Below are 20,086 nucleotides of genomic sequence, written 5' to 3' on the forward strand. Positions count from 1 at the left end.
AAAGGCAAGAAAAAGAAAACGAAACGCTTATAGGGGAAGAATATAAAACCACACCAAACCATCTTATATACAAAATACAGCTCAAAGTGTAACCACGCATGGACTCACAAAAGCAAACCCAGTTCAAACGGAAAGAAGGCACCAAACCCATAGATCAGAGTCTCCATTTATGTACAAAAAAAGACGACACTGAAGTGCATTACTTCTAGGTAGCTTCAGTAACTGAAACATGCATGCTTGTGAGAGATGCATCAGGGTAGGTACTCCCACACTTCGAGTCCTTCTCAGGAACACCAAAATCATAAAGTTTCGGATTCGACTGACTTAGATCATCGAGAAGTAAGCTATCACTCGTTTGTGATGAAACGGGAGGAAGTTCTGAGTTGTTAGTATACTTACGGTACTGCTTCTTGTCGGTATTGCTGTTGTTCCCTCGTGAAGATTTTCCCTTTTGCTTTCGCTTTCCATGCTTCTTGTTGTTGGATTTGGATTTCGAACTGGAATACTGCTGCTGGTTGTAGCTTTTTACTGTGTGGGAGACGGTTGTTGTAGGTGGGTCTCGAACATCAGGAGCCCATTTCACGTTCAGTTTCTCCAGAGGAGCAGGTATTCCTTCTTTCTCACGCCCTCCTTTCATGGCAGATACAATCTTTGATGGTGCCTGTTCGGGTTGAGCACATACGCAACAAAAATGAGGAAAATGGAAACAAAATCTTTTCATGACGATAACAACTAAGCAAGCTCGTCAGAAATGGGGAATTACGTATAAATATAAATGTTATCTAAAACGGACGACTTCTGAAATCAAATCCTGAAACACCGAAGACATTCCTAATAAGTTTTTAACACTTCAAGAGTTCTGAATGCTTAGAAACTAAGTCAATAAAGCAAAATTTATGCAAGTCAAAGATCAACTTCATTTCAATTATCAAAGAGGTAACAAGTATATGAAAAGCATTACCAAGTTTTATCCACACCTAAGGCCTATAGTTTCCACAAATAAGGTATCTTGATTATGAATCATTTTTCCAGTAAAAAGAAAAACCAATACTAAGGCCAAATCTACCTGAGTACCTGTTTACCAAACTGGGTACTAATTACCAAATTTCCCAACTTATCTTACTTCAATAACAAAACAACAAGGAAAATAGTTTGTGGGGATAAATGGGAAAGAACAGATGATCAATCAATTCATAAGATCGTGGTACACAGTAAATGGCCTACCAATGTGAAATCCGATTTAGTATCAGATGGCAAAATTAGGAATTAGACTACCAATTACACCACTAAAAGAATTGACAATGCCAAAAGGAAAAGGCGAAGCAAATAAGTACGAACACCGACCCGCTTGACTCTTGGAATAACATCAACATCTAATTTGAAATTTTAGACGAAAGCAGGCATTTATTCAGAATAGTAAACTGATAAACCACCTGAACACGGTAACAACTCAGTCTGCAAGTGCATCTCTAATATGAAACAATCAAGAGCAGGAAAGAATTGTGGAGTCAAATCATTACTTCAATTCCATTTTAACAGAACTATTCCAAAGATGGGAAGTTCAATTAGAAGAGTATCAGTACTTTAGGGTGTCCCAGACAAACCCTAGATATATTGACATAGTGTGAACACTGTGAAAAATTACGACAATGCTAACTTGACCTCTTCAAGAGATATTGCAGAACAACTACTTCAAATGAGAAAACACCCAACTTTCTTTAATTTACTTCCTCGTAATTGAACTTTTTCAATCACATCTCCAGCCTTAAAACCATACCTATGGACATGAATAACAATACTACCTTTAAAAATGATTATCAACAAATGATATTACATTTATTAATGTTGCACGCTTATGCACGCATCATAGCGGATATAGGAGGACCACGAGAACAGAAAGTTGTCCTATCACTGGTCTAAACTTTATCTACTACTATTACTATATTGAGAAGATCTAGTGTTATTCATTACCTGCTACCTCTTGTCGTAACACTTTCGAGGATTTATAGTAAATATACGTGACAGTCACATGAGAAATAAGCACAATTATTTTCTCCTTTCCTATTTATGGATGATAATGCCTTAAATGAAACTCACACTGTGAGATTCGAGCCAATAGGAGGGCGGGGGCCATGACGTGCGCAAACTGTTATGGCATTTACTTTAAATAGACCTTAGTAGAATAGCAAGTAATTAAGTTGTTAACTTACAGTATACCCAACGAAACTGAGTAATGAATGAAAGATCGATGTAGGAAGAAACTTACAGGCAGAGAACGTGAACGGGAGTAGACTGGGTCAACAGGATCAAGGGTTCCATGCAACTCTGTACTAATAAGCTTCATCCCATCCATAGATGCAGCACTGTGATTCCCAGAAGTTGGAAAAGAAATAGACTTGTTCAATACCTTCTGAGTTGATCCACTAGAGAGCTTGGTCTCTATTTTGAACTCTTTGCTCAAATTTTCCATCCCTAGAACGCCTGTCTCACTCAAATCTGAAGATTGGATGAGACCGGCTACATGTGAAGAATCAGCTTGAACATTTAAGATCTTACTAACTGCAGTCCCAAGTTCTGATGCCTCACTTTCTTCAATGGGAGAGTACTTACTAGAACAACTTGGTTTTTTATTAACATATGATTGTTTCGCACCATGAGGATCACTTAGATACCCAGAAAGTGAATCATGACAAGGAGAACTATCCATCTCTTATAGCAAAGCTTACTGAAACAAAGAACTGCAAAGAGTTAAATATAGAAACAATGTGTTCCACTTAGAAGGACCACAACTACGCGAACGCAATATCTTCCATCCAACCAAAGCAGCAACTATATCTACTGAACCCAAAAGAGGAACAGATTTAAATCGATCTCCAACAAGACCCTTTTGCTCTAATGAGACTCTAAAACACGAAGACAAATAGAAAAACGACAAAGATTAACAGAAATACCCGAAAGGAACATATCAGTGACCTCCAAATAAGATTACAAATTACAATATCAATTTTAATTTTCAACCTTCAATTTGCTCTATATCTCTTGGCAACCATGCGAATAAAATACATAAAACGATAATGAAAATTTGTAATCTTTGCATAAAGCGCACACAAAATGTATACCATGAAACAGAATCTCATCAATGATCAAATAATATTAGAATAATTCATGATATATTTGATGAAGTCAGTACCATGTCTGAATGATAAATGGTTACGCAATAACTAGTATACAAACATACTTTAAAGGAGTATCCCCATTTGGGTATTTAGCTAAAACAGGACACAAATTTCAAACAGATCTTTCCAATTTTCAGGTCAATCAAAATTCATCCAGATCCATGCAAAAATATATAAAAATCTATACTTTTAAACCATTAACAGAAAACCAAGCTAAGTAAATGAAAAGCACAAACAAATTTGGGAATATTACCTGTAAGATAAGCTCAAACTCCGTCTCTAGCTTAACAGAAGAACAAAAACTGCCAATAAGCACTCCAAACAAAATCAATCTGAGAAAATTTTCAAAGACAGCTACAGATTTCTTGATTTCCCCGGGATAATTAGACTGACTAATAAAAAATTTGATTTACTTAATAAACACGAAGAAGAACAAGAAACCCTAAATAAGATTTAAATCCATGATTTAAAAAAACAACTAAAATCAACTCAGATTACCACGCCGATTCCATTTTTCAAGATGCTTAAGACGATGAAAACTATAACCTCCATGAAAAGAGTTTAATGAAAATATCATCATCATTGCATGCTTGTGAATCAAATCCACCAGCACCGAAAGCATGATCTATACTCTCTATCTAGCTCAAATCGGATCAAATCAGGAACCCTAATTGAAATTTTTCACACACAGATTAGTAATATAATTATACCTCCTTCAATAATCTTCTAAAAAACTAAAGAAAAACGCATAATTGTTCTTATCATGAAACCATCAAAATCAGATCTAACAATAAATGTCTAATTTCTCATGAAAAGATCTTGATTCAAACCCTAACTAACAAGAAAAATGAAGAAAACACGGAAGGAAGGAGAGAGAATTCGGAAATTTAGAGTGAGAAAGTTGACTGACCAAATGGTGGAGGCAAATAAGGGGTTTATCCTATTTATGGTAGAACAATAAGGTTCCTAAATTTGACGAGAAAATATCAGAAGGAAGGTGTAAATTCTTGTAATAATCTCAGCCGTTGATGTTATATGGTCAAGATACGATGATTTGACTTTATGATAGTTAGTGGTTGGATGATGAGGGTTTTATCCACGTACCATTTGGTGTGGGTGAGGAAGGATATTTGAATAAGGATTGGTCTACGTGGAAGACCTAATCCAAAGAGCAAAGTATCAAAGCTTTGTTTGGCTAATTATGTAGTTGCACGATGATTAGGACAGTCGTTAGTGGGTTTTGGTAGGTTTAGGAGAATTTTTGGGTTTTAACGCCGTTTCAAACACAATCACATGGCACGTGGGGTGGTGCTCCCCTAGTTTGTACACGGCTAAGAAGGAGGAATAAAAAGTAACATTATAACTCTCTCTAAATTCTACCCGGTCACATACTCCGACAAGGGTTCGGTCGAATTGTGGTGACAGAATCCTATTTCTTCTTTTTATTAAGAACATATCTTAACTGAATTTTGCGTTGGAGAGTCTTTAAAAACCAAAGGGTGATCTCATTTTCATTACGTCTAAGTGGTCACCTGTTCTACCCTAAAAGCTAATTTAAGAGGTAACTTTTCTCCCCCTATGGTGGCCAATAACCTGAGCACCACCCCGGTTCAACCATCAATTTGGGACTTGCTTCATAAGAAGAAAAATAAACTAGACCCCCGCCACCCTTGTGCAAAATTGTCCATTTCTAAAAACTCAATCAATAAAATTATAAAATTATAGTACTCTCTTTTAGGGTTTTTATTTTATTTTTGCAATATTGTACTACTTTCCCTTCATGTTGTTTTTACTTTTGTAACTTTCATGTTAGTAATTTACTTTAGTAAATCCGTAAATCCATGTTGTACTCAAAGGAGTCAAACGACTCAAAACCATGTAATGTGTTGGATTGTAATCCTACGTATGAATGAAACTCTAGTTTAACTAAAAAAAATTATAAAATTGAAGGAGGCATGCAAATAATTTGTCCAGAATGCTCATACACTTTTACATCCCTGACCCAGACCAAGAAATAGAGAAACCTTTGTGGACATGGTTTAATCGACAGTTTCGATGTCCCTTAAATGCACAATACTCTGAAGTATGAACAAAGCCAATCGAAAGAAGATCTGTACCAAAATGAACCATATCGACAATCTGCTAAAGAAATTTCATATAGAGTTAAACAAAAGGGAAGAGGAAATGAATATAATAGAAATAAGATATTAGACTCAGTAATGTCATTCAAAATCCTAGTTTGCGAAGATATCAAAGACTAATAACGTTAATAGTTCATGGACAAAGTACAAACCACATAAATGGGTTTTCTTTATCCCGGCGAGTAACTAAGGAAACTATTTCATGAATTGTTGGTATATGCTGCATATTTTAACCAACGAAAGAACAAAATTGATAACCTAGATGAGTTGAAATGGGGCGGGAATCGATCAGAAGCGCATCTGACCCAAAAATACTCAAGGTCTATCTTCCTAGTACGTGTGATTCTTCAGAATATTCAAAGCTCTATCAACTGCGGTAGGTCTTGACAATTTCCTTGATATAACATTGGCAAAGTAGACAGACGGTCAAGCCTGTGGAGCATGTCGCACAGCACAATATATGACCGCACCTGAATTTTTTTACATTTGGTAAGTTTAAATCTATATAATATGTTCAAATTTGAAATAGATAATGTACGCACGTACACATGTACGATAATACACATACGTAATAGACGGTTTGCTAAAAGAAAAAGGTTAGGGTACTTACGGAACAAAGACTTGATTACGCTCGTTCTCCCAACATATCACGCAATGATCGGGAAAGATATCGTCTCCCATGGAAGCATCTGTTCCATATTCACATTTCAACAAAGAAACCAAACAGAACATTGTAAGCTAGTTAGTTAGAGGAAGATTTTGAAAGTCTACCTTCACTATCCTTCTTTAATCGTTGAGCAGCAGCAGCTTCACGATTCTTCTTGAATCGTTGAACAGCAGCAGCTTCATGATCCTTCTTTAATCGTTGAGCAACAGCAGCAATAGCAATAGCAGCAGCACGAACACTGGGAACACGGACGACAACAAATTTTCAAAAAGAAATAGGTTAGTCTGCAGCTAGGTTTAGACAGAAGAAAGAATAAATTTCATCACATATCAGAAGATGAAGATTGGAGGTTATGACAAGCTACCTAAATCATTTAAGCCTAATCCGATTGGCCAATAGTTTGTCAACTGTAATGGAACTACATGCAGAATAAATTTTTACCGTTTCTGCAAATCCCAGCTACGTATTCTCTCCGTAATGTATTCAGTTGCTTGTTTCAAGAATAGACAAACACCCAATATTGTGAATGCCAAAGAAGCATAGTCGTACAGTCTGCGAGTAATACCTCTCTTAGATACATTTAACTACTAAAAAGTTTTTAAAGAATTTAGGAGTTTTGCATGATTTATTAGCTCAAAATACGACCTCGCCCGTTTTCCAAGGATTGCAATGAGCTGGTCAATGCTTTTTGGTGTAACATAAAATGGACCTTCCTGTGGTTGTTCAATCCGAATTGTTCCAGTCCAATCTTTAACGGCCTATCCAAAAGTAGAAGTTAAGAAACAAGAGTAAATAAATTGATCGTTCCAATATGGTTGGTTAGTCACATACATTTCATTGAATGGCATTCCAATAAACATACATCGAGAATGATTATACGTGTTTATTAGGAGCATAACTCAAATATCTTCATGATGGACAATCCGATGTACCTATCAAATCCAAGGTCGCACGTTGGGTTTCACAACATATTGCATTTACTAATGCTCTGCTACTTAGAGAAACACGTTCGAAAATTACCTTGCCAACGACTGTCAATGAGGTGCCAGTAGGAAGAACTCTTTCAGTTCGCTTGACTCCCAGCATCTATAAACCATAATGCTGTTATATGAGCACTAATCCTAGTTTAACAATCAAGAAAGGAAATACTAAGTAAGCGAAAACCTTGAGGCCTTGAAGATAATCCAGTATTCCCCGCAAAAAAGAATGCCCGACCCCATACTCCTCAAAGAATCCACTTGCCAAAGTTAACACCAAGCCTGTAGCTCGTCGGGCTCCCACAACATATACTCGACCAGTCCCATCATCCTGATTCAACCAATTGACATTGTTGTAAGAACACGTCATATTTCTAAAATGACGTCGGTTTATGTGATAGGGGAACGAATGCACCATGATTTTTTAACTTACGTTCAGAAACACGGGCGCCCCCACTACTTGTACATGTTAAACAATAATCATTTTAAAGAATCCGCTAAACTAGTAAGTACTTTACCACGATACAAAGGTGGACAGAAACTTCTTTATGTACTCAACTTGGGTCTGATTTGTTCGAAAAAAATGAAACTTTGGAGGTTAATTCCAGTAAGTTATAATGGAGTTTGTTTCACGAATTCTAGGTTTTAATGAAAATGTGGGTTCACGATACGTGGACATTCAAACAAAATTAACCGATACATCATCACCAACTGACAAAATCAAGAAAGAAAAAGGAGTAGAGGAACACTTATTCACCAGATACCAAGGAACCTCTTTACTCATGGATAGCTTCGCAGTTGAGTCTTGTACCCATGAACCAACACCCTTGTACTTTAGAAAGCAGTGTTCTGCCTGAAATAAAATAATGAACAACTTTGACATACCCATTACATTATAATCGAATTTTTCGATAATAAACTTGCTTACTGTTTCCTCCACTATAACACCTCTCAAACCATCATGTTTGCATGCAATGGGTGTGTCTGATCCGACTTGTCCAGATATTGTAACAACCAAAGGTAACACTTTGCGATCAGTAGTGTCTAGGAGCTGTGCTGAAAGTTAGAAAACTTGTGTAATCAGACTAACTTGCATGTGTGATGTGTCCCATCACAAACAAAAATCATGGCTTTGGATTTGCTCAACAACGACATTTCAGATTGTGTTTGATATCAAGAAAATGTATTGCAAAGAAGTGTGATCATTTCCATGAGTTTCGTTAAAATGATTCTGTGGGAAAACAAAAGAGTTTATTCCACGGAAATGTTAAAGACGATATTGTTTTAAGTCAATGGATCGCACCCTTAGGGTAAGGCGAAATTTTGAGGTAAAGAAATGTACAAAATTTCAAACTGACTTCAGACAAATTTCCTAGGCCATATTAAACATAACATCCATTATATGCTATATACTATATCTAAAAAGAACTGAAGTACTAAACCCTAAACCCTATTTAAGCTTTGGTAATATAATTAGTTCTCCAAATTGCCCATTTAAACTATTCAAAAACACTGTTGCTTGTGACGCCCCGGCCATGGTAGATATTCATATTGTTCCCGCTTTTGCTACTCAAGCCCACAGGTAGAGGGTTTTGTTACTGAAAACAATTCTGCAAGCCCACTAAAAGGCCTCAACACTTACCGGACACTTACTAAGTGTGACACCTATAGAGCTCTAGATACTCTAGCGAGCAATGTGAGAAACTAAATGAAGGTCAAATGGCCAACTCAATACCAAATTTGAAGTTTTGGTATAAGAAAAAGAAGAGAAAAATATAATGAAGTAAAAAAGAATCACTTACCCAAATCTTTCAGTTGGTTGACCTTAGTAACTGATCTTACAATTTTAGCATCCCTGAAAAAATAACTCACCAAAATTACAAGATGTATTATCATAAGTGAAAAGGGATCTAGAGAGAGAAAAGAGTTAACCTTCCACTATGTCTACTAAGAAGATGGAGTGCTGCAGCACTCAAGCTGCAAGTTAACCCTCCCCATGATGAAATCTTCTGATCCATTAAAAACCCTAGATTTGAAATACCCTTAGTTTGTAACCGGAAATGGCATTAATAGAATTGTATTAACAGTGAAATTTGCTATAACTAAACCAACCATAAATTTTGAGAAACAAATAAAAGACGATATGCAAAAATCTATATTTCTTTACATATTCCGAGTTTTATTAGGCAACAGAATCACTGTGGGGATTTTAAAGGGATTGTCTGGTTATTCCGATTCTAGTCATTTTACATAAAACTCTTTGTTCAAGTTTGTGATGGTGAGCTAGACGTGTTTATTATGACATTGTTAGACATCAACTATTCAAAAAAATGAGTACATATTTAAAAAGATTAGATAACTCCAAAATGACAATATAGATAAAACCAAATTGCTACCTCATCATCAGAGATGCTCAAGACATGCAAAAGGATTTCTTGAACTCACCAAGCTGGCAAGGAAATATTGTTGGGAATGAACAACTCCATCCTCAAAAGAATTGGGTGCCACCGGATAGTGATAAACTCAAAATAAACTTTGATGCGGCATTTGTTGGTGAGAAAGCTGCTCTTGTAGCGGTTTGTAGGGGACGAAATGGGAAATTCATAATGGCTATGACCTCACTTACTTGGGCGTCATCACCATTGGAAGCTGAGGCAAAAGCGGCGAAGTTGGCGGTAACATTGGCATCTTCTATTCCTGAATACGACTGTATACTGGAGGGAGATGCTTTATCAATTGTCAAAGCATGCTTAGAAAACCCGGATGATGGTCCTTGGAGAGTTAGATCAATATTGGCAGAGATCAAAAGGAAAGCTCAAATCCTTAGAAATTGCTCGTTTTTATTTTGCCCGAGGACGGCGAACCAAGTTGCTCACTTGTTAAAACTGAGGAGATCATTACGACTCCTAACTGCATTGTAAGCCAATTGGCGGCAGATTTAGCCAATATTCTTTTGAGCTCGAATAGCGAATAAATATAGGCAATTGCCTACGTTCATCAAAAAAAAAAAAAAAAGATATCAATGTGTTTAGTGGATGTGTGCTCATTTAATGTGCATACTGTGGATGTATCGATATTTTTTTGGTTAAGAATTATTTATATAAGTCCCTTAATGATGCAAAGCGGTTGATTACCTATTTCGCTTAAGAGTGACATCTGAACGTTCTCTTCTCAGGACGTTGTTAAAAATAGTGGATGATTTGGAGAAATAAGAAAAAGGTGCAAAGGCTCTAAAAAATGAGTCAACTTTAGTTGACTCATTTTTCTTTTTCAATTGTTAGAGGGAAACTATTTTGCGTGAAGTGTTTTCCGCTCATTCTCTTTCTTCTCCTCTCTCTTTCTCTTCCCTCTCTCTTTCTCTTAATATTATTAGTTGTTTTCCAGTGAAAAAATCGTCGAAAAACGACACTGATTTGGAGAACCTTAAACCACTAGCCGGATCTAGTTCGCTTTTTCGGCGGAGAGGATCCTCCCCTTCACCGGATAAATAAAGAGAGGGAGAAGTAGATAGATCAAATGGAGAAGAAGGAGAGGAAAGAGAAATGGAAATGGAGGAGTAGAGAGAATAAAGATAAATGAAGGTTGTAGATTTACTGGAAGGAGATAAGAGGAAAAAGAAGAAAAACAAAAAAATGGTGGTGTTCTGAGTTAGAGGCGTGACCAAAATTGGTGGTGGTAGACCGAGTTGGTGTTGAGAGACGAGGAAGAAGAAGAAGATGACCCGTGCCCCTTTAAAATTTTGTATCCCAAAAAGTTTGTCAAAATTCACATATTACCTTTAAAATTTTCTGCTCCGGATAATTTTCTTATTTTCTCAGATCACCCACCTTAAAAATTAAGACCATGTATTCTGCATATATTTCGTCTATAAATGCTATATAAAACGCGTGGTTGTTTTTTTGAACTTTTCAAGAATGTAAACGTTGTTTTCTTAGAATGTTAACACACAATGATATATCTTGGATGTCATTTTTAGAGAGAAATGAATGGAGAAAACTATAAATAACATTTACTGAATATTTACATAATCTATATAATAAAACAGGTTGAAAAGTGCTGACTGGGACAAACATTGGAGATAAATCCGACTGTCCGTTCGAGATCAGAACTAATTTGAATCGTTGGATTCTTTCGTTTTAATATACACATATTGCCATTAATTTCGTTTTAATATAACATAAAATGCACGTTGATCTTTCGGGGGCCGTTGGATTCTTCTGTTTTAATCTACACATTTAGTCATTAATTTCATTTAGTCATTAATTGCTATTAACATATTTGGCACCCCATCTTCTCATGCACATTGAATCTAACGGCCCTTATCAACTTCTCTTTGTCCATTCATCTTCTTTAGCTTCATATCCTCTCCCACAAATCCTAACGCCTCTATTCCTCCGTCTCCCTTTTCAATGTCATTGAATTTTCAGTTACTACATCCATATCCTCATAAAAATTCTGCTTAAAATGCTTTGAAGATCCTCAAATCGATAGAACTCTCATTTGGTTCGTATGAGCGACATCACGAGCTAGGTTTTTTTCTGTCTTCATTTGATTTTGTTTAATCTTTTCTTTAATAATCACTGTCATTCTTCTTAGATAGAGAGGATTTAATTCAATGATCTCTACAAGTCAAGCTTTTTAAAGGTATATTCACCCCTTATATTTTTCAGTTCTTCTTTCTCTAATTTGTTTATGAAATTTACTTTGTTTATTAGGTTATTAAACAACTCTGTCTGGCAAAAAAGAAAAAGGGATATATGCCAGGGAGAAAAATAAAAGTTGGATGGGGTGAGCGCATGAAATCGAACTGGGGACCTTCATATACTCAACCATTTTGTAGTCTTTAAACTATTCTTCTTTTTCTTAGGTAAAGAAAAAGAAAAAAAAAATTCTCTATTAACTGGTGTTCTTCGTACATATTTTTTTTCTGTTGCAAGTATTTATCTAAGAGTGTCTTATATTTTATGTTTTCCATGGTTATATTGGACATTACATGGTATTATTAGTTGTAATCATAATTATATTAGGGGTTTTGTAATTTAAGAATCTCTATAATTGAAGTATCAATGGTTTTAATTGATTCACTGATTGAGTTCAGTAACGGATTTTTTAGGCTTGTTTTTAATATGATAATCGATTGATATGTCCTCGATTAGATGCCATCGAATGCATTCTCAAAGTAGATTTTCAATTATTTTTCCATCTCTTAGCCTTTTAATTGATTTGTTGATTCATTAAAGTGTTTGGTTTTGTTATCAATTCAGAGAATGCTCAAAGATCGAGGCTTTGGAATAAAATGACCGATTGGAAAGATCTTGAGTAAATGAGCATTTGTTCCTCGGGCACTCAAAGTAGATACTCCGTACTCGATCTGCTATATATCTATAAAAGACAAAGTTTGGAAACAATCTCAAGCTGACCAAGAGAGACATGTAGATAGCCAAAGCAGTGTATTAACTCCCATAAGTGAATTCTTGTGTTTCTCAAGGCTTTTCGTACTCCACTTTCCTCAAATCCGAAGACCATTGTTTCAAACACATTATGAAAAGATCAAAGAGTGGAAGACAAAAGAACTCTATCTTTGTTGGTATTGTTTTAGGCAGCGGTTTGAGTTGCACCTCAAGATTCTACAACTATAAAGAATAAAGAGCAAGTAAAATCTGACTTAACAACTAAAAATGTATAGCCTCGAAGCTTTTGAAATTATTTCAGATACAAACTTATGCTTAATCTTCTCTAATGTTTATACTCTGTCTTGCAGGTGAAAGAAATAATGTTATGATTAGTGGTTTTGAAACCATTTACAAAGATTAGTGTTGAGAGCATTTATCAAAAGGAGATAAAGCTACTTCTTTTCTCTTGGCGACGACACTGCAATAAAAAAAATCCCAATGTTGTTTTGTCACCTTTTGATTTGGGTCGTCGTGATGCATAACTCCGAAAAATATGTACAAGTGGATCGTGATCATGCTTGACGCTTACTATTTGAATAATGAAGAATATGATATTAGTAAAGTGAGATAACTGAATCTACCAGTTGTGATGCAAAGGTTCACGATTCTACGAAACAATGGAAGAAGGAATATTGAAAAACCGAAAGTGTGGGACAGAAGACTTTGAATGGAAAGATCAATGAGTTTCCCTCTTACTTAGAACAAAGTTTGTGAAGGAAAATAGTAGTTCATGGTAATTAGGGGGTGGGTATTGACATATCAAATTTTGCAAGGGAATCGTCCAATATTTGTCCAAAGACGGGTTATGTTCATTTGGGTTAAAAGGGTTGAAAAAAATGAGGCTTTTGATAAATTTGGCGATCACTGTATCAAAGATTTGTTAAGGTTTAGCTCTGGTCGGTGTAATGTCATCAAACAATGTACAATAAGTTCATTTGTTTTGGGCCTTAATGGTACTTCCATCTCAGTTGTCCCTTATCTACCATCTTAAATGTGAAATTCTTGTAATCATGTTTGTGCTTCATTAAGATTTTTCTTCATTTTGATATTATTCAATGGAATCATCGTAAAAAATGTATGCATTTCTTCAAGTTTACTGGAAGTTATATTTATGTTTGAAACTTATTTTTACTGTGTCGTAGGCACGGGCTATACCTAGTTAAGAATAAAGACACGAAGTTTCGTCAACGTGTTTATAACTTCAATTTATGTACTCTGTCGACACTTTTTGCTATGATCAAGTTAATTTTGTTATCAATATTTCTTATCCAATCACCTTATTTCTCACCCCTCCTCCAAAACGACGAAACATAGGATCCACATGTTTATCATTCATTATGATCTTGATTATTAACATTGCATAATAAGATTTCCTAATATCCAATGTCAAATAAGTCCTCTCAACAACAAAAAAAGAAAAAGAAGTCTAGTTAGTCAATTATCTGCACCTAATAGGTCGATCCTAGGTGGCACTTTAAAAGACCATGAGTCACTCTAATATTGGCACAAATGCCATGACAATCGTCACATTCTTATTGGTCAAGTCTTTACCGCAAAGATCCACATCCAAACCGTCGATTAAATTTATAATCCAACGGCACAAACACTCGATCCAAGTCATACGAACTTAATAAAATAGACTATAAATATGGAGTACTTGTCTTCAACAAACTTCATTCTTGTCTGAAACAAAAAATCGAACTCGAAATGGAAGCATCAACAGGAAAGGTGAAGAAAGGATTCGCCGGAAGAAAAGGCGGTGGTCCAAAGAAGAAACCAGTAACCCGATCTGTTCGTGCCGGTTTACAATTTCCGGTTGGAAGAATCGGAAGGTTTTTGAAGAAAGGTAGATACTCTCAGCGAGTTGGAACTGGTGCTCCTGTTTATCTTGCTGCTGTTCTTGAGTACCTTGCTGCTGAGGTAAAGTTTATGTTTTTATTTGAATCTGAGTCAAATTAGGGTTAGGGTTTTGTTTAATTTCAGATTCTGATTGATGTTTTGTAATTTGGGTAAATTTTGTTTTTTTAGGTTTTGGAGTTGGCTGGAAATGCAGCAAGAGATAATAAGAAGAACAGGATTATACCTAGGCATGTTCTTTTGGCAATTAGGAATGATGAAGAACTTGGGAAATTATTATCTGGAGTAACAATTGCTCATGGTGGTGTTCTTCCTAATATCAATCCAATTTTATTGCCTAAGAAAACAGCTGAAAAATCTCTTCCTAAAGAACCCAAATCTCCAAGCAAGGTCTCAAAATCCCCTAAGAAAGCTTGATTGTTTTAGGGTTTTTATTAGAGAATTACCCATTTCTCTTTGTTATAATCTTGTATGTAATCTTGGGGTTTCTCTTTTTTTTGTGGATGTTTTAGATGCAATGACATATTAGGGTTAACAAATTGTAATGTTCTGATCTTCATATCAATGGAATCTTAGTTATGATGAATACCTCATTTGTCTTTAAATATTATTATGTACTATAAAGACTAAAGTGGGTATAAATTAGGGCAAATGTGTTACTTACATAATTGGTTTTATATCGTTTAAAATTTTTAACCTAATTTGGAACAATTCGCTTTTGAAATTATCTTGAGTTGTAGCTGTGGTAATGGAGAGGGGAACTCTCAGCTGAATTTCATTTCAAATATAACCTATTACTCCAATTTAGGGTTCATATTTCTCAACATAATGTTCTAAAGGCACACTATAGAAAATCTTGGAATTTATACAAGTAATGATGAGAATTACTCTTAGGTGCTGTTTGTTTTTTCATTTTTTCAGATCTGAAATCTGAATTGCAATCCAATTCAGATTTCGAAACCTTTGAGGGAGAGGCCGAAATTAGGATAGCCTTCCGGGACATGATTTGGCTCGAACTGCACCGTGTTAGAGCACCAGCATGTACTCCTTTGAGATAACATTTGGTCTTAGGATTGGTACTGACCAAGTGATCAGAGGGAAAAAGGGTGCAACGTGCTAGACCTAAGACTTCAACAGGAGTGATTTTCTTTCCTAATCTTTTGGGAAAACTTTGACTACCAAAAGTTTGGACTTCTGGAAAGAGAGTTCCTCTCTCCGTTACACTCAGATGTTTGTTTTTAAATTTGAAAAAATATGAAAATCTAGCTGATTTTGGCTGAGGTCTGAATTGGCTGAAAAAGAGCCCACATATTTCAGACTTCAAAACAAGTCTGAAAACAAGAGTCCATGGCTGAAATATGTTAAATGTCATTTATACCCCCATAATTAAAAATATTCAAATCTTTTATTTAGCACAACCAGACCACCAATCAGATCACCAATTAGACCACCAATCAGATCACCACCACCACCGCCAATCAGACCACCACCCCCAACCATATCACCACCACCAATCAAACCACCATATGTACAAATCAGACCACCACCAATCAAACCACCATATGTACTAATCAGACCACCACCATACAAGTCAGACCACTATCACCACCGCAGGTACAAGTCGGACCACTATAACCACCACAGATACAAACGGCCACCACCACCACCACCACCAAAAACCTCCAACAACACAAACCGAGAACCACCACCACCAAAAACCACCAGCACAAACCGAGAACCACCAACACAAACCGAGAACCAGCACCAAAAATCACCAACAACACAAACCGAGAACCACCACAACCAAAAAACCGAGAACCACAACCACCACCAAAAATCACCAACAACACAAACCGAGAACCAACCCCACTAGAATTCGGTGAGATTAACTAATAGAAAGGAGAACATAAAGAGATCTGGTCGAGTAGGTTTCGCCGGGGAGAGATCTGGCCGGGGGAGTGAGAGGGAGGCTGAGAGATGGATAAAGAGAAATGGAGCTGTTTAGGGTTTTGGTTTTATATTTATTAGAGAGAGAAAAATTTAGGGTTTTGTAAAAGGCCTTTGTAGAATTAAGTTTGTTTGTGAAAACTATTAAAAAGGGGGTATAAATGTAAAGTAGTTAACTCAGACTTAAAAATTCAGATTCAAAAAACAAACATAAGACTTACAAAATGATTCAACCAATTCAGATTCAACCATTTCACTTCAGCCAATTCAGATTCAGCCAATTCAGATTCAGACATACAAAAAAAAAACAAACAGCACCTTAGACTTGTTTTTTTTACTTTATGATTTAGTTAGTATAGTAAACGATTTCAATAAAAAGACCCAATACTTTAACATACAAAAGTAAATCTCAAACTCAAAGTGGTAGAGCAGACATTATATTTATCGATATGTAACTCTAACCAAATTTGTAACAAACCTCAGTATATCGATTTGATATTTAATAGTTCTCAGGTCTAAAGTTGAAAATAAATGTGGCTTGTAACGAGAAGAGGCGTTTTTAACAATTTTCTGGAATAAGAGTGCGCCAATTATGCGAGGCCCAGTGACGTTTACGACAAAGCGCCTTTAAAACTTCGGCATTGAAAATGTAATGATAGCTGCCTATAGAATTTATCTAAGGTAATTTGAGAACGTAACTTTTTTATCTCTGTAATATTGCATGACGAATTTGTGATGTAAAAGGAGAAACAAAATGTTTTCATATCATAACATAACAGTTAACACATATGTGTAAATAATGTTGTTGGGCTATAGGCCCGGTTCTGTTAGTGTTTGAGTGGGCGGTTATCGAGCGGCGGTTATCGAACTTATCACATCTATGATGTATCAAGTGCCAAATGTAACGACATACGTAGATCGTAGTCGACTTCCAAAAAAAAAAAAAAAAAAAAAAAACAGTTAACACATATGAGTGTTAACAAAATAAAAAAATAAAAACATATACTCCCTCCGTCTCATTTTATTTGACCTTTTGGAGATCCAACTTATTAAGGATTGTCATTCATTGCTTCCTAACTAAATGTATTTTCCTAAATTACACATATTTACTTAGAGTATTACAACAAAAACTACATTGAAACTAGTGTAGAACCAATAGAAATTTTTTACTAGTATTAAAAGTAAGGGTAGGGTGGAAAACATCAATAAAATTAGTAATAAATGAGTCTTATTTAAAGTAAGTAGACAAACATTTTGGGACTTCCTTAAAAAGAATAACACCCAAACAAAATGGGACGGAGGGAATATTAGATTGATTCTTGAACTTGGGAGTTTATTTTCTTTGTAGTATCAGCGTGCGTCGAGTCCATGACGTAGAAGGTGGAAGACTAAACTCCTTGCCACCGTTGAACTAGGGGGTTGAAGGATCAAAAGTAAATGGTAGGGCGTCTATAGGGGTTTCTGAAACATTCAAAAGTGACAATCAAACATTTTTTTTTGCTGACAGAAGTGACAATCAAACATGGGTTTTAGTTACAGGTATCCTTACTTTAATTATAAAATGTTTTAGTTTCTTTTTGGTTTAAGTTTCTCTTAAAAATATTTGGGAAGATGAAATTTCAAGGGATTCTGAAACAACCCTCATACTATACCCGACCACTCTCCCGTGTGAATCCCGACCACCTCACCCGGCGGGGATTCACCAGGAGAGTGGCCGGGCATGACAACATTTCCCATTCTAAAATATTTGAAGATCTAGTTTTCTAGATTAGGTAAGAATTCATGAAATTTATTAATTCCGTTTTGGCCCCCGATTTGTGACCAACTGGCCGTTTTGGCCCCCATAAGTGTCCGGCAGTTCGTTTTGGCCCCAAAAAATTCCTAAATGGCCCCAAATTTTTTCAGCCTCCCAATTTTACCCCCATGGCATTTTTGTAATTATCTTTTTTTTCTTTTTCTTTGTCCACCTCATCTAACAATCACCACATCACCTGTCCACCTCACCCTTCTTCTCCGGCGAAAGGTTGCCGGCCGGAATAAAAAATTCCGGCCGGCCACCTTTACCCCAAAAAAAAAAAAAAAAAAAAAATTTTCTTCATCTTCTTCATTTCTCTCTCTTCTTCATCTCCTTCTTTCTCTCTCTTCTTCATCTCCTTCTTTCTCTCTCTTCTTCTTCTTTATCTCTCTTCTTCTTCTTTCTCTCTTCTTCTTCTTTCTCTCTTCTTCCTCTTTCTCTCTAACCCCTCTCTCTTCTCTCTCTATAACTCCGGCGAAGGGGCGGAGCCCCTTCGCCGGAGAACCAGACCTTGAAGGTCTGGTTTCCAACCAGACCGGGACTGGTTGTAGAACCAGACTCGGTCTGGTTCTACAACCAAACCTTGAAGGTCTGGTTTCTACAACCAGACCTTCAAGGTCTGGTTCTCCGGCGAAGGGGCTCCGCCCCTTCGCCGGAGTTATAGAGAGAGAAGAGAGAGGGGTTAGAGAGAAAGAGGAAGAAGAGAGAAAGAAGAAGAAGAGAGATAAAGAAGAAGAAGAGAGATAAAGAAGAAGAAGAGAGAGAAAGAAGGAGAAGAAGAAGAGAGAGAAAGAAGGAGATGAAGAAGAGAGAGAAATGAAGAAGATGAAGAAAAAATTTTTTTTTTTTTTTTTGGGTAAAGGTGGCCGGCCGGAATTTTTTATCCCGGCCGGCAACCTTTCGCCGGAGAAGAAGGGTGAGGTGGACAGGTGATGTGGTGATTGTTAGATGAGGTGGACAAAGAAAAAGAAAAAAAAGATAATTACAGAAATGCCATAGGGGTAAAATTGGGAGGTTGAAAAAATTTGGGGCCATTTAGGAATTTTTTGGGGCCAAAACGAACTGCCGGACACTTATGGGGGCCAAAACGGCCAGTTGGTCACAAATCGGGGGCCAAAACGGAATTAACCCATTTATTAAATATTAATGCAGGTTACGAATATCCGACTGACCCAATTAAAAATTAGATCGTGTCATCACTACTACATCATCCTCAAAATGATTAAGTATTAATGAAGTTATAATAGTACACTAACTGAAGTCATTTTGTTTCAACAAAAAAAAAAAATGAAAGTCATCTTAAACCTGGTGGTGATAGGTCCTTTGACCCTTGAGTTTAATGATCCTTTCTTTCCTGCCAAGATACAGTCTAAATCTTGAATATTAATTGCTTACTTCTATTTTGCAATCAAATTCTTCAATCAATAAAGCATCACATAAGAAAATTGGACCTCAAAAGGGTTGAAGAGGTACTCGTGATTTGAAAATTAATCAAATTAGGGATAATGACACATATTAAAACAATCAAACAACTGTTTGGAAAGCCAATGTAGGTATTAGAATCCAAACCTACTTCCAAGTTCCATCCGACTCTTCTACTACCACAAAAGTCAGAAATTAGAAGGGACTAATTTCAATTAAACATTCTAATTTTGCAGGGTACATTGATTATGATGATGGTGATTATGGTTGAGAGAGATGGGGGACGAAAAGAGATGTCTGTAAACGTCTCGGATAACCTTTGGTCATCCTTTATCAATGCAATTGCCTTTTCATAGAAAAAAGAGATGGCTAACGAAATAATAAATCGTTATTAACTTGCCGTTACTTCAAAACGAAGCACAAATAAGATTTAAACATTTATGATCCGCGTACTATGCTTCTGACTTACAAGATTTATTCAAAACTCTACATACATGAGCTTATCAAATTCGTCGTGTTTTTCGTACACCATACACAATGAAAATTCAACATATTTAGTCTAATTTAGAGTTTTAAACAAGGCAGCGATGAGATTGAACATTTATGACCTGCGCACTATCCTTCTGATTTACAAGATTTACTCGAAACTCT

At 36.1% G+C, this 20,086-nt stretch overlaps 3 protein-coding genes across 4 annotated transcripts; 1 reads left to right on the top strand and 2 right to left on the bottom strand.

Moving 5' to 3' along the window:
• Positions 1 to 41: 41 nt before the first annotated feature.
• On the bottom strand, positions 42 to 4,177 carry LOC147546225 (uncharacterized). 2 transcript variants are annotated; one of them, XM_086636638.1, is made up of 3 exons: positions 3,430 to 4,177; positions 2,267 to 2,725; positions 42 to 661 (listed from the first exon to the last, which is right to left on the bottom strand). In XM_086636638.1, exons 2-3 carry the CDS (start codon positions 2,705 to 2,707, stop codon positions 206 to 208), a joined length of 897 nt encoding a protein of 298 aa, XP_086492764.1. In that variant the 5' UTR covers positions 2,708 to 2,725; positions 3,430 to 4,177; the 3' UTR covers positions 42 to 205. The 2 variants fall into 2 exon arrangements, with proteins under 2 accessions (XP_086492764.1, XP_086492765.1); XM_086636639.1 differs by having other exon boundaries at positions 2,267 to 2,738; positions 3,430 to 4,094.
• A 1,173-nt stretch (positions 4,178 to 5,350) lies between these two features.
• On the bottom strand, positions 5,351 to 9,151 carry LOC147546226 (E3 ubiquitin-protein ligase SP1-like). Its single transcript, XM_086634432.1, has 12 exons — positions 9,074 to 9,151; positions 8,894 to 8,987; positions 8,764 to 8,816; positions 7,890 to 8,017; positions 7,719 to 7,814; positions 7,149 to 7,292; positions 7,005 to 7,070; positions 6,630 to 6,742; positions 6,426 to 6,536; positions 6,089 to 6,222; positions 5,928 to 6,006; positions 5,351 to 5,787 (listed from the first exon to the last, which is right to left on the bottom strand). The coding sequence occupies exons 2-12, from the start codon at positions 8,977 to 8,979 to the stop codon at positions 5,685 to 5,687; spliced, it is 1,113 nt and encodes a 370-aa protein (XP_086490558.1). The 5' UTR covers positions 8,980 to 8,987; positions 9,074 to 9,151; the 3' UTR covers positions 5,351 to 5,684.
• A 4,928-nt stretch (positions 9,152 to 14,079) lies between these two features.
• On the top strand, positions 14,080 to 14,857 carry LOC147546227 (histone H2A). The gene is made up of 2 exons (XM_086636275.1): positions 14,080 to 14,334; positions 14,443 to 14,857. The coding sequence occupies exons 1-2, from the start codon at positions 14,122 to 14,124 to the stop codon at positions 14,686 to 14,688; spliced, it is 459 nt and encodes a 152-aa protein (XP_086492401.1). The 5' UTR covers positions 14,080 to 14,121; the 3' UTR covers positions 14,689 to 14,857.
• Positions 14,858 to 20,086: the final 5,229 nt, after the last annotated feature.

This window comes from Eschscholzia californica, unplaced genomic scaffold, assembly GCF_041429995.1.
Source record: "Eschscholzia californica isolate CP2 unplaced genomic scaffold, dmEscCali1.0.p SCAF_4, whole genome shotgun sequence".
In the NCBI taxonomy this organism is placed as follows: Eukaryota; Viridiplantae; Streptophyta; class Magnoliopsida; order Ranunculales; family Papaveraceae; genus Eschscholzia; species Eschscholzia californica.

What these genes read in the sequence shown, in the direction of transcription:
- LOC147546227 (XM_086636275.1), top strand. Translation starts at nt 14,122, where the DNA reads ATGGAAGCATCAACAGGAAAGGTGAAGAAAGGATTCGCCGGAAGAAAA. An exon ending in TTGAGTACCTTGCTGCTGAG is followed by an intron (nt 14,335 to 14,442) that starts GTAAAGTTTATG and finishes TTGTTTTTTTAG; the next exon opens with GTTTTGGAGTTGGCTGGAAA.
- LOC147546225 (XM_086636638.1), bottom strand. Translation starts at nt 2,707, where the DNA reads ATGGATAGTTCTCCTTGTCATGATTCACTTTCTGGGTATCTAAGTGAT. An exon ending in CCCGTTCACGTTCTCTGCCT is followed by an intron (nt 662 to 2,266) that starts GTAAGTTTCTTC and finishes CAACCCGAACAG; the next exon opens with GCACCATCAAAGATTGTATC.
- LOC147546226 (XM_086634432.1), bottom strand. Translation starts at nt 8,979, where the DNA reads ATGGATCAGAAGATTTCATCATGGGGAGGGTTAACTTGCAGCTTGAGT. An exon ending in ATTATCTTCAAGGCCTCAAG is followed by an intron (nt 7,071 to 7,148) that starts GTTTTCGCTTAC and finishes TATGGTTTATAG; the next exon opens with ATGCTGGGAGTCAAGCGAAC. An exon ending in ATTAAAGAAGGATAGTGAAG is followed by an intron (nt 6,007 to 6,088) that starts GTAGACTTTCAA and finishes AATATGGAACAG; the next exon opens with ATGCTTCCATGGGAGACGAT.